Source organism: Ascaphus truei, chromosome 14 (assembly GCF_040206685.1).
Source record: "Ascaphus truei isolate aAscTru1 chromosome 14, aAscTru1.hap1, whole genome shotgun sequence".
NCBI classification, from domain to species: Eukaryota; Metazoa; Chordata; class Amphibia; order Anura; family Ascaphidae; genus Ascaphus; species Ascaphus truei.
The window spans coordinates 51,610,985-51,629,173 of NC_134496.1; the positions used below are offsets into that span (position 1 = coordinate 51,610,985).

At 51.4% G+C, this 18,189-nt stretch overlaps 1 protein-coding gene across 1 annotated transcript in view; it reads right to left on the bottom strand.

The window, feature by feature from the left end:
- Positions 1-18,189, bottom strand: part of LOC142466154 (solute carrier family 12 member 9-like) — a 149,410-nt gene that overhangs the window by 90,995 nt on the left and 40,226 nt on the right. The window contains 2 exon segments of the mRNA XM_075570974.1: positions 14,700-14,811; positions 15,771-15,878. Of these exon segments, the coding sequence (XP_075427089.1) occupies positions 14,700-14,811; positions 15,771-15,878 (220 nt within the window).

Sequence of the window (18,189 nt, forward strand, 5' to 3'; positions counted from 1 at the left end):
CAATGTGAGAGCTAAGCGGGGTACGGTGCTCCCCAAACATGCACACTGCCCCCAGGCAGAGCATCAATGTGAGAGCTAAGCGGGGTACGGTGCTCCCCAAACATGCACACTGCCCCCAGGCAGAGCATCAATGTGAGGGCTAAGCGGGGTACGGTGCTACCCAAACCATGCACACTGCCCCCAGGCAGAGCATCAATGTGAGAGCTAAGCGGGGTACGGTGCTCCCCAAACACGCACACTGCCCCCAGGCAGAGCATCAATGTGAGAGCTAAGCGGGGTACGGTGCTCCCCAAACACGCACACTGCCCCCAGGCACAGTATCAATGTGAGGGCTAAGCGGGGTACGGTGCTACCCAAACCATGCACACTGCCCCCAGGCAGAGCATCAATGTGAGGGCTAAGCGGGGTACGGTGCTACCCAAACATGCACACTGCCCCCAGGCAGAGCATCAATGTGAGAGCTAAGCGGGGTACGGTGCTACCCAAACATGCACACTGCCCCCAGGCAGAGCATCAATGTGAGAGCTAAGCGGGGTACGGTGCTCCCCAAACATGCACACTGCCCCCCAGCAGAGCATCAATGTGAGAGCTAAGCGGGGTACGGTGCTCCCCAAACCATGCACACTGCCCCCAGGCAGAGCATCAATGTGAGAGCTAAGCGGGGTACGGTGCTACCCAAACATGCACACTGCCCCCAGGCAGAGCATCAATGTGAGGGCTAAGCGGGGTACGGTGCTCCCCAAACCATGCACACTGCCCCCAGGCACAGCATCAATGTGAGAGCTAAGCGGGGTACGGTGCTCCCCAAACCATGCACACTGCCCCCAGGCACAGCATCAATGTGAGGGCTAAGCGGGGTACGGTGCTCCCCAAACACACACACTGCCCCCAGGCAGAGCATCAATGTGAGGGCTAAGCGGGGTACGGTGCTACCCAAACATGCACACTGCCCCCAGGCAGAGCATCAATGTGAGAGCTAAGCGGGGTACGGTGCTACCCAAACATGCACACTGCCCCCAGGCAGAGCATCAATGTGAGAGCTAAGCGGGGTACGGTGCTCCCCAAACACGCACACTGCCCCGAGGCAGAGCATCAATGTGAGAGCTAAGCGGGGTACGGTGCTCCCCAAACGTGCACACTGCCCCCCAGCAGAGCATCAATGTGAGAGCTAAGCGGGGTACGGTGCTCCCCAAACCATGCACACTGCCCCCAGGCAGAGCATCAATGTGAGGGCTAAGCGGGGTACGGTGCTCCCCAAACCATGCACACTGCCCCCAGGCAGAGCATCAATGTGAGGGCTAAGCGGGGTACGGTGCTACCCAAACATGCACACTGCCCCCAGGCAGAGCATCAATGTGAGGGCTAAGCGGGGTACGGTGCACACTGCCCCCAGACCGAGCACTGTAATCCACCCGATTTCTTTTTCATTTGAGCGTTACAAAGAGAAACGCCGAAATTGAATTGTTCGTTACATAAAATTGGATCTATTCTACCCACATCAGGGTGACACAATGACACAGATGGAAGTCATGTGTAGTACATGTAGTGTAGCACTCCCACTGCAGGGCGACACAGTGACACAGATAGAGTGATGTGCAGTACATGTAGTGTAGCGCTCCCACTGCAGGGTGACACAATGACACAGATAGAGTGATGTGCAGTAAATGTAGTGTAGCGCTCCCACTGCAGGGTGACACAATGACACAGATAGAAGTGATGTGCAGTACATGTAGTGTAGCACTCCCACTGCAGGGTGACACAATGACACAGATAGAGTGATGTGCAGTACATGTAGTGTAGCGCTCCCACTGCAGGGTGACACAGTGACACAGATAGAGTGATGTGCAGTAAATGTAGTGTAGCGCTCCCACTGCAGGGTGACACAATGACACAGATAGAAGTGATGTGCAGTACATGTAGTGTAGCACTCCCACTGCAGGGTGACACAATGACACAGATAGAAGTGATGTGCAGTACATGTAGGGTAGCACTCCCACTGCAGGGTGACACAATCACACAGACAGAAGTGATGTGCAGTAAATGTAGTGTAGCACTCCCACTGCAGGGTGACACAGTGACACAGATAGAGTGATGTGCAGTAAATGTAGTGTAGCGCTCCCACTGCAGGGTGACACAATGACACAGATAGAAGTGATGTGCAGTACATGTAGTGTAGCGCTCCCACTGCAGGGTGACACAATGACACAGATAGAGTGATGTGCAGTAAATGTAGTGTAGCGCTCCCACTGCAGGGTGACACAATGACACAGATAGAAGTGATGTGCAGTACATGTAGTGTAGCGCTCCCACTGTAGGGTGACACAATAACACAGATAGAGTGATGTGCAGTAAATGTAGTGTAGCACTCCCACATCAGGGTGACACAATGACACAGATAGAAGTCATGTGTAGTACATGTAGTGTAGCACTCCCACTGCAGGGCGACACAGTGACACAGATAGAGTGATGTGCAGTAAATGTAGTGTAGCGCTCCCACTGCAGGGTGACACAATGACACAGATAGAGTGATGTGCAGTAAATCTAGTGTAGCGCTCCCACTGCAGGGTGACACAATGACACAGATAGAAGTGATGTGCAGTACATGTAGTGTAGCACTCCCACTGCAGGGTGACACAGTGACACAGATAGAGTGATGTGCAGTAAATGTAGTGTAGCGCTCCCACTGCAGGGTGACACAATGACACAGATAGAAGTGATGTGCAGTACATGTAGTGTAGCACTCCCACTGCAGGGTGACAAAATGACACAGATAGAAGTGATGTGCAGTACATGTAGTGTAGCGCTCCCACTGCAGGGCGATACAGTGACACAGATAGAGTGATGTGCAGTAAATGTAGTGTAGCACTCCCACTGCAGGGTGTCACAATGACACAGATAGAAGTGATGTGCAGTACATGTAGTGTAGCACTCCCACTGCAGGGTGACACAATGACACAGATAGAGTGATGTGCAGTACATGTAGTGTAGCGCTCCCACTGCAGGGTGACACAGTGACACAGATAGAGTGATGTGCAGTAAATGTAGTGTAGCGCTCCCACTGCAGGGTGACACAATGACACAGATAGAAGTGATGTGCAGTACATGTAGTGTAGCGCTCCCACTGCAGGGTGACACAATGACACAGATAGAAGTGATGTGCAGTACATGTAGTGTACCACTCCCACTGCAGGGTGACACAATGACACAGATAGAGTGATGTGCAGTAAATGTAGTGTAGCGCTCCCACTGCAGGGTGACACAATGACACAGATAGAAGTGATGTGCAGTACATGTAGTGTAGCGCTCCCACTGCAGGGTGACACAATGACACAGATAGAAGTGATGTGCAGTAAATGTATTGTAGCACTCCCACTGCAGGGCGACACAGTGACACAGACAGAAGTGATGTGCAGTAAATGTAGTGTAGCGCTCCCACTGCAGGGTGACACAATGACACAGATAGAGTGATGTGCAGTACATGTACTGTAGTGTAGCACTCCCACTGCAGGGTGACACAGTGACACAGATAGAGTGATGTGCAGTACATGTAGTGTAGCGCTCCCACTGCAGGGTGACACAATGACACAGATAGAAGTGATGTGCAGTAAATCTAGTGTAGCGCTCCCACTGCAGGGTGACACAGTGACACAGATAGAAGTGATGTGCAGTAAATGTAGTGTAGCACTCCCACTGCAGGGTGACACAGTGACACAGACAGAAGTAATGTGCAGTACATGTAGTGTAGCGCTCCCACTGTAGGGTGACACAATAACACAGATAGAGTGATGTGCAGTAAATGTAGTGTAGCACTCCCACATCAGGGTGACACAATGACACAGATAGAAGTCATGTGTAGTACATGTAGTGTAGCACTCCCACTGCAGGGCGACACAGTGACACAGATAGAGTGATGTGCAGTAAATGTAGTGTAGCGCTCCCACTGCAGGGTGACACAATGACACAGATAGAGTGATGTGCAGTAAATCTAGTGTAGCGCTCCCACTGCAGGGTGACACAATGACACAGATAGAAGTGATGTGCAGTACATGTAGTGTAGCACTCCCACTGCAGGGTGACACAGTGACACAGATAGAGTGATGTGCAGTAAATGTAGTGTAGCGCTCCCACTGCAGGGTGACACAATGACACAGATAGAAGTGATGTGCAGTACATGTAGTGTAGCACTCCCACTGCAGGGTGACACAATGACACAGATAGAGTGATGTGCAGTACATGTAGTGTAGCGCTCCCACTGCAGGGTGACACAGTGACACAGATAGAGTGATGTGCAGTAAATGTAGTGTAGCGCTCCCACTGCAGGGTGACACAATGACACAGATAGAAGTGATGTGCAGTACATGTAGTGTAGCGCTCCCACTGCAGGGTGACACAATGACACAGATAGAAGTGATGTGCAGTACATGTAGTGTACCACTCCCACTGCAGGGTGACACAATGACACAGATAGAGTGATGTGCAGTAAATGTAGTGTAGCGCTCCCACTGCAGGGTGACACAATGACACAGATAGAAGTGATGTGCAGTACATGTAGTGTAGCGCTCCCACTGCAGGGTGACACAATGACACAGATAGAAGTGATGTGCAGTAAATGTATTGTAGCACTCCCACTGCAGGGCGACACAATGACACAGATAGAAGTGATGTGCAGTAAATGTAGTGTAGCGCTCCCACTGCAGGGTGACACAATGACACAGATAGAGTGATGTGCAGTACATGTAGTGTAGCACTCCCACTGCAGGGTGACACAGTGACACAGATAGAGTGATGTGCAGTACATGTAGTGTAGCGCTCCCACTGCAGGGTGACACAATGACACAGATAGAAGTGATGTGCAGTAAATCTAGTGTAGCGCTCCCACTGCAGGGTGACACAGTGACACAGATAGAAGTGATGTGCAGTAAATGTAGTGTAGCACTCCCACTGCAGGGTGACACAGTGACACAGACAGAAGTAATGTGCAGTACATGTAGTGTAGCGCTCCCACTGCAGGGTGACACAATGACACAGATAGAGTGATGTGCAGTACATGTAGTGTAGCACTCCCACTGCAGGGTGACACAGTGACACAGATAGAAGTGATGTGCAGTACATGTAGTGTAGCGCTCCCACTGCAGGGTGACACAGTGACACAGACAGAAGTCATGTGCAGTAAATGTAGTGTAGCGCTCCCACTGCAGGGTGACCCAATGACACAGACAGAAGTGATGTGCAGTACATGTGGTGTAGCGCTCCCACTGCAGGGCGACACAATGACACAGACAGAAGTCATGTGCAGTAAATGTAGGGTAGCACTCCCACTGCAGGGTGACACAATGACACAGACAGAAGTGATGTGCAGTAAATGTAGTGTAGCGCTCTCACTGCATGGTGACACAATGACACAGACAGAAGTGATGTGCAGTACATGTAGTGTAGCGCTCCCACTACAGGGTGACACAGTGACACAGACAGAAGTGATGTGCAGTACATGTAGTGTAGCGCTCCCACTGCAGGGTGACACAATGACACAGATAGAGTGATGTGCAGTACATGTAGTGTAGCGCTCCCACTGCAGGGCGACACAATGACACAGACAGAAGTCATGTGCAGTAAATGTAGTGTAGCGCTCCCACTGCAGGGTGACACAGTGACACAGACAGAAGTGATGTGCAGTACATGTAGTGTAACACTCCCACTGCAGGGTGACACAGTGACACAGACAGAAGTGATGTGCAGTACATGTAGTGTAACACTCCCACTGCAGGGTGACACAGTGACACAGACAGAAGTGATGTGCAGTACATGTAGTGTAGCGCTCCCACTGCAGGGTGACACAGTGACACAGACAGAAGTGATGTGCAGTACATGTAGTGTAACACTCCCACTGCAGGGTGACACAGTGACACAGACAGAAGTGATGTGCAGTACATGTAGTGTAGCGCTCCCACTGCAGGGTGACACAGTGACACAGACAGAAGTGATGTGCAGTACATGTAGTGTAGCGCTCCCACTGCAGGGTGACACAGTGACACAGATAGAAGTGATGTGCAGTACATGTAGTGTAGCACTACCACTGCAGGGTGACACAATGACACAGACAGAAGTGATGTGCAGTACATGTAGTGTAGCACTCCCACTGCAGGGTGACACAATGACACAGATAGAAGTCATGTGCAGTACATGTAGTGTAGCGCTCCCACTGCAGGGTGACACAGTGACACAGACAGAAGTGATGTGCAGTACATGTAGTGTAGCGCTCCCACTGCAGGGCGACACAATGACACAGACAGAAGTGATGTGCAGTAAATGTAGTGTAGCACTCCCACTGCAGGGTGACACAATGACACAGATAGAAGTGATGTGCAGTACATGTAGTGTAGCACTCCCACTGCAGGGTGACACAATGACACAGATAGAAGTGATGTGCAGTACATGTAGTGTAGCGCTCCCACTGCAGGGCGACACAATGACACAGACAGAAGTGATGTGCAGTAAATGTAGTGTAGCGCTCCCACTGCAGGGTGACACAATGACACAGATAGAAGTGATGTGCAGTACATGTAGTGTAGCGGTCCCACTACAGGGTGACACAGTGACACAGACAGAAGTGATGTGCAGTACATGTAGTGTAGCGCTCCCACTGCAGGGTGACACAGTGACACAGACAGAAGTGATGTGCAGTACATGTAGTGTAGCGCTCCCACTGCAGGGTGACACAGTGACACAGATAGAAGTGATGTGCAGTACATGTAGTGTAGCGCTCCCACTGCAGGGCGACACAGTGACACAGACAGAAGTGATGTGCAGTACATGTAGTGTAGCACTCCCACTGCAGGGTGACACAGTGACACAGATAGAGTGATGTGCAGTACATGTAGTGTAGCACTCCCACTGCAGGGTGACACAGTGACACAGATAGAAGTGATGTGCAGTACATGTAGTGTAGCACTCCCACTGCAGGGTGACACAGTGACACAGATAGAAGTGATGTGCAGTACATGTAGTGTAGCACTCCCACTGCAGCGTGACACAATGACACAGATAGAGTGATGTGCAGTACATGTAGTGTAGCACTCCCACTGCAGGGTGACACAATGACACAGATAGAGTGATGTGCAGTACATGTAGTGTAGCGCTCCCACTGCAGGGTGACACAGTGACACAGATAGAAGTGATGTGCAGTACATGTAGGGTAGCGCTCCCACTGCAGGGTGACACAGTGACACAGACAGAAGTGATGTGCAGTAAATGTAGTGTAGCACTCCCACTGCAGGGTGACACAATGACACAGATAGAGTGATGTGCAGTACATGTAGTGTAGCGCTCCCACTGCAGGGCGACACAGTGACACAGACAGAAGTGATGTGCAGTACATGTAGTGTAGCGCTCCCACTGCAGGGCGACACAGTGACACAGACAGAAGTGATGTGCAGTACATGTAGTGTAGCGCTCCCACTGCAGGGTGACACAATGACACAGACAGAAGTGATGTGCAGTACATGTAGTGTAGCACTCCCACTGCAGGGTGACACAATGACACAGATAGAGTGATGTGCAGTACATGTAGTGTAGCGCTCCCACTGCAGGGCGACACAGTGACACAGACAGAAGTGATGTGCAGTACATGTAGTGTAGCGCTCCCACTGCAGGGCGACACAATGACACAGATAGAAGTGATGTGCAGTACATGTAGTGTAGCGCTCCCACTGCAGGGCGACACAGTGACACAGACAGAAGTGATGTGCAGTACATGTGGTGTAGCGCTCCCACTGCAGGGTGACACAGTGACACAGACAGAAGTGATGTGCAGTACATGTAGTGTAGCACTCCCACTGCAGGGTGACACAATGACACAGATAGAGTGATGTGCAGTACATGTAGTGTAGCGCTCCCACTGCAGGGCGACACAGTGACACAGACAGAAGTGATGTGCAGTACATGTAGTGTAGCGCTCCCACTGCAGGGCGACACAGTGACACAGACAGAAGTGATGTGCAGTACATGTAGTGTAGCACTCCCACTGCAGGGTGACACAATGACACAGATAGAGTGATGTGCAGTACATGTAGTGTAGCGCTCCCACTGCAGGGCGACACAGTGACACAGACAGAAGTGATGTGCAGTACATGTAGTGTAGCGCTCCCACTGCAGGGCGACACAATGACACAGATAGAAGTGATGTGCAGTACATGTAGTGTAGCGCTCCCACTGCAGGGCGACACAGTGACACAGACAGAAGTGATGTGCAGTACATGTGGTGTAGCGCTCCCACTGCAGGGTGACACAGTGACACAGACAGAAGTGATGTGCAGTACATGTAGTGTAGCACTCCCACTGCAGGGTGACACAATGACACAGATAGAGTGATGTGCAGTACATGTAGTGTAGCGCTCCCACTGCAGGGCGACACAGTGACACAGACAGAAGTGATGTGCAGTACATGTAGTGTAGCGCTCCCACTGCAGGGTGACACAATGACACAGACAGAAGTGATGTGCAGTACATGTAGTGTAGCACTCCCACTGCAGGGTGACACAATGACACAGATAGAGTGATGTGCAGTACATGTAGTGTAGCGCTCCCACTGCAGGGCGACACAGTGACACAGACAGAAGTGATGTGCAGTACATGTAGTGTAGCGCTCCCACTGCAGGGCGACACAGTGACACAGACAGAAGTGATGTGCAGTACATGTAGTGTAGCGCTCCCACTGCAGGGCGACACAATGACACAGATAGAAGTGATGTGCAGTACATGTAGTGTAGCGCTCCCACTGCAGGGCGACACAGTGACACAGACAGAAGTGATGTGCAGCACATGTAGTGTAGCGCTCCCACTGCAGGGCGACACAATGACACAGAGATACGGCGACTTATGACCCTGTTGCTACAGACTGACAGGGGGACATCAGGACTTTAATATCCTGCAGTATGACACAGCAACTCATAGTGAAAGAAATGCCCCCTTATAAAGTCCATCCCTTCTTGTGCTGATACAAAGATCGTATGAAACACTTATTCCAGTGCAGGAGACGCTCACTGGCGCTAGGAATGTTAATGTATGTTGCACACGAGAAGACGCCGATGTGCAGAGGTAACAGTGTGAATAATGTCAAAAAAGTTTGTCCAAACTTGTCACCTTTGCGGGAATTTCCTTAAACATTTGCACAATTTCCCACAGAACTGTGTGACACAGCAAGAAGGGTCATTCTGTAATCCCCCCCCCCCCCCCCCGAGTCTCCCTTACCCTGGTGACACAGGGCACACATCGTGCCCATCCCAGGACAGACACAATGACAGTGACCACAGTAAAACTATGGGAGTTATTCATTCATCTGTTCTAGTGCCGACTGGGGTGCTACCCCGGGAAACTCCGGTGAGGTCAGTGGGAGCGTCACTGTGGCAGTGACCTGAATGTCACGATCTCAGTTTAATGAATACCCTCTATGTATCATCGTGTCCCTTCACACCACTACAGAATGAACGCGTGTCGCGGGGGGAAGAATGGGCAATTATCGGAACAAGCCTTATTCCCTAAAAGCAGAAGAGTCGTCCTTAACATGCAAACACAAGGTTAACATGTGCAAATCTTTGCCTTCTAACACATGGCCTAGCTCAAGAGAGGCCAGTCCTCAAAGGCCACCAACAGGTCAGGTTTTCAGGATATCCCTGCTTCAGCACAGCTGGCTCAATCAGTCACTCAGTTGTTGAATGAGCCACTGATTGAGCCACCTGTGCTGAAGCAGGAATACCCTGAAAATCTGACCTGTTGCTGGCCCTTGAGGACTGCAGTTGACCACTCCTGGTTTAGTTCTTCAGCACATGAATGTGAAACAAGACGTCTCACGGAGAAAATGTTCAAAGCAAGCCACAAATAACTAACCCTTTACTTGCCATGGATCCTGTGTTTCTGGCAGCAAAGGAGTTAACCGTGACCTTGTCCTCTCCCATAACAGGCCCGTCTCAGCCATGTCTGATGAGAGCCATCAGGCAGACGCTCCTCCAAACAAATAGGTTGTTAAAAAAAGATGGCGTTGGGGCGGGCAGTGCCCCTCGCACTAAAAGTTAATTCCAGGAGAGACCCTCATAAAGTGAACGTGAAAAGTACATTGAGTGTCCACAAAAACCCGGCCCCAATATATCACGTGGTATATAAAAGGCCTGTTCCGGCTGCAAGGTCAGAGGTGTTTCAGATCTTTGTGTTTGACCTTCCCAGACCCCCCGGGCACAGTGCCACCAAGGTTTTCTTCCTAACCTGTATGAATAAAGGGTGACCCCCTGGGCGTCAGGACGCCGCTCTGCCACAAAACCAGGGCGCACTAGGAACCTGTGATACGGAGCAGGAATCCGCCGGGAACTTCGGGCGTTTGGTTTATCGCCGGGCGTTAAAAGAAATTCTTCGTACACGTGATGGCGCCTGTTACTCGGCAGGTACAGGAAGCGAGGAGAGTCACACCAAGGAGGGTAGAACGCTACACAATCTCACGGGGGGTATGAAAAGGAAGGCCGTGGCTAACCTGGCGCAGAACGCGTCATGTTCATGCAGATCTGGGGGGTTTTATGCTGCAGAAATAAGGAATAACATTGCTGCACGGACACAGAATTAAACGCGTTCCTCCTTAGGCTCCGGCCCGTGTCGGCGCTGCAATACAACATTCCCCTTCTCGTCTTCTTATTTGTGTATGTAACGCACGTGGCAATTTATCATTCTGCATTCTCACCTAAGCGGGCAATCGTCTGGTGCTGCTGCTATACATCTGTCAGAATCCTGATTGTGTGCCCAACATAATGGCTGCCTTTCAATTCCAAATTAATCCTTCAGTGTAAGGCCGCGGGCATGGTCAGCGCTTAGCCGCTGACCCGCGCTCACCAGTGAGCCCCTGCAGCCGCAATGAGAGCGGCTTTTGCAGGGGCTCGCGCACGCTTCCGCAGGCGTGCGGAGGGAGGCATAGCAGTCCAATTTTTTATTTATTTATGCGCTGAGGGGAGCGGAGGGCCGGTCACGTGAGCGGTTTGCCCAATGATGGCGAACCAGCTCCGTGACGTCACAGGCCCGCCCATAGACACGCCCCCGGACGGCGCGCGTAGGAAGGCCAGGGAAAGCACCCGCTTTCCCTCAGCCTCCGCACGCCTCCGCACGGGAGAAATGTCTATGGACTCAGCCTACCTCAGCAGCTACAATGTATCTTGATATTACTAAGGTAACATTATCTCTTGTTACAGTTTGCAGCTCAAAGTGCTGGGGACATTGGCAACAAATTATCACAAACAGGAAAGTGTTGCAAAGATCTTGCACTGCCGGGGAGGTGGCTAAAGCCTGATCTAGAAATCACAGGATGCTTTAAAACTCATTAAAATAGCATTAAGAGTTGAATTAAAAAATACATGTAAAATATGCTGTATTAGCTACTAAGATTTCCTATGTTTCGCTGCTGCAACTCCTCCTACGCCATCTCCGAGTTGCGAGCTATTAGAGCAAGTACATCGATACAACATGAAAAACTGGAAAATTAAAAGGTACTTATCGCTAAACAAATGAGAGAGAAAGCAGGAATGCAGAAAAGCCGAGCGCTGGATGTGAACGAGGATATTTATCTAAAAAAAATGAAATCCTTTTAAAGATTGTGTTTATTCCGGAGCTGGCGGGGGTTACACCTGGACACTTTGGCTCTATTAAAACAGCGCACCTGAACTTCCTGGACAAAGCGACCGTTTTATCAGGGTTACCGGTGCTTTCGTACAGCGCGGGAGAAGTGACCCCCTGCTAATGCGCTGCCCCCGGGGTGATGAATCTGAAATATTCCGAGAGAATAACGTAACAGCACGTAGCGAAGGCACGGCCAATACTGGCACAAGGGAGGAACTGTATTCTGTCACTTAAATATATACAGACGGAAGGTGCATTCTGTAACCAGATATTAAGCACAATTCCCCCCAAAAAGTTCCAAATACAGATTTTCAGTGTAGTGCACTTTTCGGGGTGATAAACATGTTGAAATAACCCATTCTTTAGATTTTTGCTCGGGAGAACATTGTGTCCCCGTCTCTGTTAGTTTGGACGCAGAACTCACGAGCTGCAATAACTGCGAACAATCTTTACACTATCCATACAAAAGGAAGAATAAAAGCCATTTATTAAAAATACTACTAATACAGGGCTGGCCAACTCCAGTCCTCCAGGGGCATCAACAGGTCAGGTTTTCAGGATATCCCTGCGTCAGCACAGGTGGTCCAATCAGTGGCTCAGTCAAAGACTGAGCCCCCTGTGCTGAAGCAGGGATATCATGAAAACCTGACCTGTTGGTGGCCCTTGAGGACGGGCGTGGGACGCGCCTGCACTAATATGATTAATATGTATGATTATGTTTTCATGTCAGTTATTGCAGCGGCGCAAGGTCCGCGCGCTCCTCAAATCCTTCAGTCTGACGCCCGCCACGCGCCTTGTCCTTATAATCCCTTTCATTTCAGAGCTCCCATTTCTATCAGCAATGTACACAGTGCTGGGATAATGCAGCCGCACACCCTGCTCCCCGACCGCTCGGGAGGTCAGAAGCAGTGCCCCAAACCCCCCAACCTCCCCTCCCCAGCCCTGGCAGCTGCGTGAGGCGTTCGCCTCGACTCATGCAGTCCCCCAGGGGGAGAGCCGTCATATCCAATGCAATGAGCGGGACGAGTCAGGAGATAAACGATGGCGACGTTTTAATTGCCAGGACGGTTCCGCGTGCCTGCCCGCGAGAACCGCGGTGACATCACCGTCACATCACAAGCAGAGCGCGCGGCTCCTCCGCTGATTGGAATTGGCAGCTCCCAAAGGAAGGTCGCGTGACACGCGTGTGCGTGTGCCGGATCTGCATGGAAAGGACGGCTGATCGGAATATGCGGGACAGGGGCCCCCCAAATCTGTCGCATCCTATTACTTCAAGTGGGGGTGGCAGTGAATTATTTTGAAGGTGTTAAAGCAGCGCCCCCCCCTCCCCCTAGAAGTCCATAGGCGTTTAACTCATATCATGATCATTTCGTGCCCTCTGAGCATGTCCTACGCGCTAAAAATAATCATTTTCTCACTTTCTAGCGCAGGGGGCGGGGCCAACTCAAGTCCTCAAGGCCACCAACAGGTTAGGTATTAAGGTAGTCCCTGATCCCTGCTTCAGCTCAATTAGTGGCTCAGTCTTCAACAACGTTTCCTTAAAACCTGACCTGCAGGAGTGGAGTTGGCCCCGCCCCCTGCGCTAGAGTCTGAGGTTACCACCGTATGCCGCACACTTTAATATTAACATTTCAAACCCTTCTAACATCCTGCACAAAGAATTTGGTTTTTAGAGATAAAAGCAGCGTTGGAAAGGGAAAGAAGAAATAAAATGCAAAAACACCGCGATTAGTGCAGACTGTGGCTCTGAGCGGTCCCAGAAACACAAACATGCGTTGTACGAAGTTCTCTGTCAGTGTCAGGGCTCTTACTCATTAACGTGCACTTACTTGTATGGTTTCCGGTGAGCTTGTTGCGATCAGCTTAATGAAAAATGCATTGAAAGTGTGTGTGTGTGTGGGGGGGGGGGGAGGGGTGCGTGGGGGGAGGGGTGCGTGGGGGGAGGGGTGCGTGGGGGGAGGGGTGACGGGGGAGTGGGATGGGCTGCGTGCGGACACACTTATTGTTGCTTAGATAAATGTTCCTTTCCCTGAAATGTATTACTAATTAATAAAGAATACACATTCAAAGGCTGACCTGCTTTAGGGATAATACGAGGGATCTTTTTTTTCCAGATAAAAAGGGAAAAAATGATACATTATTTCCGTGAAGTTTCTGGAAGTCTATGTAATAATTATGGTGACTTGGCTGGCGTGTTCTGGACTCAGTCACTACATTAGATTGTAAGCTTCTCGACAGATCCCCTGAGCTTGTACTGGTGTTCCATACACAGCACCGGGAATTCTGCCAGAACTACCTATGCAACACAGGTACAGCTGTGTGTTACTCTCCATCCTAACTGTCACAGGTACAGCTGTGTGTTACTCTCCATCCTACCTGTCACAGGTACAGCTGTGTGTTACTCTCCATCCTACCTGTCACAGGTACATAGTGTGTCCTATCCTCTCTCCTACCTGTCACAGGTACAGCTGTGTGTGTTACTCTCCCTCCTACCTGTCACAGGTACAGCTGTGTGTCCTATCCTCTCTCCTACCTGTCACAGGTACAGCTGTGTGTCCTATCCCCCCTCTTACCTGTCACAGGTACAGCTGTGTGTCCTACCCTCTCTCCTACCTGTCACAGGTACAGCTGTGTGTCCTATCCTCTCTCCTATCTGTCACAGGTACAGCTGTGTGTCCTATCCTCTCTCCTATCTGTCACAGGTACAGCTGTGTGTCCTATCCTCCCTCTTACCTGTCACAGGTACAGCTGTGTGTCCTATCCTCTCTCCTATCTGTCACAGGTACAGCTGTGTGTCCTATCCTCTCTCCTACCTGTCACAGGTACAGCTGTGTGTCCTATCCTCTCTCCTATCTGTCACAGGTACAGCTGTGTGTGTTAATCTCCCTCCTATCTGTCACAGGTACAGCTGTGTGTCCTATCCTCCCTCTTACCTGTCACAGGTACAGCTGTGTGTCCTATCCTCTCTCCTACCTGTCACAGGTACAGCTGTTTGTCCTATCCTCTCTCCTACCTGTCACAGGTACAGCTGTGTGTCCTATCCTCCCTCTTACCTGTCACAGGTACAGCTGACCATCAGGGACAGCACGTTGTAGATGATGTAAGTGAAGATCACCGCAGTAATTGTTCCCCTGGGGATTGAATAACTCGGATTCTTTAAATCCCCTGAAAAAAAAAAACACAGCTAAAAACACATTTCCACACCCCGTGTACTACACAAGGTAATACACAAGGTACTACACAAGGTACTACACAAGGTAATACACAAGGTACTACACAAGGTAATACACAAGGTACTACACAAGGTAATACACAAGGTACTACACAAGGTACTACACAAGGTAATACACAAGGTACTACACAAGGTAATACACAAGGTACTACACAAGGTAATACACAAGGTGATACACAAGGTACTACACAAGGTACTACACAAGGTAATACACAAGGTGATACACAAGGTAATACACAAGGTACTACAAAAGGTAATACACAAGGTACTACACAAGGTACTACACAAGGTAATACACAAGGTGATACACAAGGTGTGCGGCCGCATTGTTAAACCCACCAGTCCGACGCATAAATGTGCTTAATATCTCCGACAGTAAGAAGGGTCACAAACATGTTTATTTGCCATACAATTGGTGCATAGACGGGAATGTTGATCGCACCTCTTCACGCCAGTATTTAGATTGTAAGCTCCTTGGAGCAGTGCCCTCCTTACCTCTGTACCAGTGTATGTTAATATTGTCCCCTACACAACCCTATTATACTGCGCTACGGAACATGTTGGCGCTTTTGCCCATCTGCCTTCTCTTGCCACTTGGGGAAGAGCGCAGGATTGGGGCAGCGCGGCTTCCCAGCCGAGCATAGTAAATGTGGGCAGTTACAAAGGCATCTCGCAGCGAGTAGCGAGTAGCGCTGCGTAGTCATTATGCCCATGAATCCCTGGCAATGAGATCCGTGATGGTGCAGATCCTGGAGACCCCCTCCTGGAGACCCCCTCCTGGAGACCCCCTCCTGGAGACCCCCTCCTGGAGACCCCCTCCTGAGCAGCGCCTCTCAGACACTATGGGTGGGACGTTGGGAGATGGCGGGGGCGGGGGATGCACCTTCCTTACCCGACATGTTGGATCCGGCCATGATCCCGGTGCAGCCGTTAAACATGACAGCGAAGACCGTGGTGAAACTCATCATCCTCCCCGTGGTGTAATCCACCGCATACGCAGCTAAGGGCAGAGAGAAGGAGATATAACACCAGCAGTGCCTGAGGTGGTGAAAGGTGAGTCACACTGGGGCATCTGATACACACAGAGCAGACTGACTCACACACACACACACACACACACACACACACCACACATAGAGCAGACTGACACACACACACAGAGCAGACTGACACACACACACACACACACACACACACACACACACACAGCAGACTGACTCACACACACACACATACACACACACACACACACACACACACACAGAGCAGACTGACTCACACACACACACACACACACACACACCACACATAGAGCAGACTGACTCACACACACACACACACACACACACACACACACACACACACACACACATACAGAGCAGACTGACTCACATACACACACACACACACACACAGAGCAGACTGACTCACATACACATGGTAGTGTAGGACCTGCGGAGATGGGTTACTGTGGCGTGGTAGTGTAGGACCTGCGGAGATGGGTTACCGTGGCGTGGTAGTGTAGGACCTGAGGAGATGGGTTACCGTGGCGTGGTAGTGTAGGACCTGAGGAGATGGGTTACCGTGGCGAGTGTTGTGTAGGACCTGTGGAGATGGGTTACCGTGGCGAGTGTTGTGTAGGACCTGTGGAGATGGGTTACCGTGGCGAGTGTTGTGTAGGACCTGCGGAGATGGGTTACCGTGGCGTGGTACTGTAGGACCTGCGGAGATGGGTTACCGTGGCGTGGTACTGTAGGACCTGCGGAGATGGGTTACCGTGGCGTGGTACTGTAGGACCTGCGGAGATGGGTTACCGTGGCATGGTAGTGTAGGACCTGCGGAGATGGGTTACCGTGGCGTGGTAGTGTAAGACCTGCGGAGATGGGTTACCGGGGCGTGGTAGTGTAGGACCTGTGGAGATGGGTTCCCGTGGCGTGGTAGTGTAGGACCTGTGGAGATGGGTTACCGTGGCGTGGTAGTGTAGGACCTGTGGAGATGGGTTACCGTGGCGAGTGTTGTGTAGGACCTGCGGAGATGGGTTCCCGTGGCGTGGTAGTGTAGGACCTGTGGAGATGGGTTACCGTGGCGTGGTAGTGTAGGACCTGTGGAGATGGGTTACCGTGGCGAGTGTTGTGTAGGACCTGCGGAGATGGGTTCCCGTGGCGTGGTAGTGTAGGACCTGTGGAGATGGGTTACCGTGGCGTGGTAGTGTAGGACCTGCGGACATGGGTTACCGTGGCGTGGTAGTGTAGGACCTGCGGAGATGGGTTACCGTGGCGGGGTAGTGTAGGACCTGCGGAGATGGGTTACCGCGGCGTGGTAGTGTAGAACCTGAGATGGGTTACCGTGGCGTGGTAGTGTAGGACCTGCGGAGATGGGTTACCGTGGCGTGGTAGTGTAGGACCTGCGGAGATGGGTTACCGTGGCGTGGTAGTGTAGGACCTGCGGAGATGGGTTACCGTGGCGTGGTAGTGTAGGAATTGCGGAGATGGGTTACCGTGGCGTGGTAGTGTAGAACCTGCGGAGATGGGTTACCGTGGCGTGGTAGTGTAGGACCTGCGGAGATGGGTTACGGTGACGTGGTAATGTAGGAATTGCGGGGATGGGTTACCGTGGCGTGGTAGTGTAGGACCTGTGGAGATGGGTTACCGTGACGTGGTAGTGTAGGAATTGCGGGGATGGGTTACCGTGGCGTGGTAGTGTAGGACCTGTGGAGATGGGTTACCGTGGCGTGGTAGTGTAGGACCTGCAGAGATGGGTTACCGGGGCGTGGTAGTGTAGGAATTGCGGAGATGGGTTACCGTGCCGTGGTAGAGTAGGACCTGAGGAGATGGGTTACCGTGGCATGGTAGTGTAGGACCTGCGGAGATGGGTTACCGTGGCGTGGTAGTGTAGGACCTGCGGAGATGGGTTACCGTGGCGTGGTAGTGTAGGACCTGCGGAGATGGGTTCCCGTGGCGTGGTAGTGTAGGACCTGCAGAGATGGGTTACCGTGGCGTGGTAGTGTAGGACCTGCAGAGATGGGTTACCGTGGCGTGGTAGAGTAGGACCTGTGGAGATGGGTTACCGTGGCGTGGTAGTGTAGGACCTGCGGAGATGGGTTACCGTGGCGTGGTAGTGTAGGACCTGCGGAGATGGGTTACCGTGGCGTGGTAGTGTAGGACCTGCAGAGATGGATTACCGTGGCGTGGTAGTGTAGGACCTGCAGAGATGGGTTACCGTGGCGTGGTAGTGTAGGACCTGCAGAGATGGGTTACCGTGGCGTGGTAGAGTAGGACCTGTGGAGATGGGTTACCGTGGCGTGGTAGTGT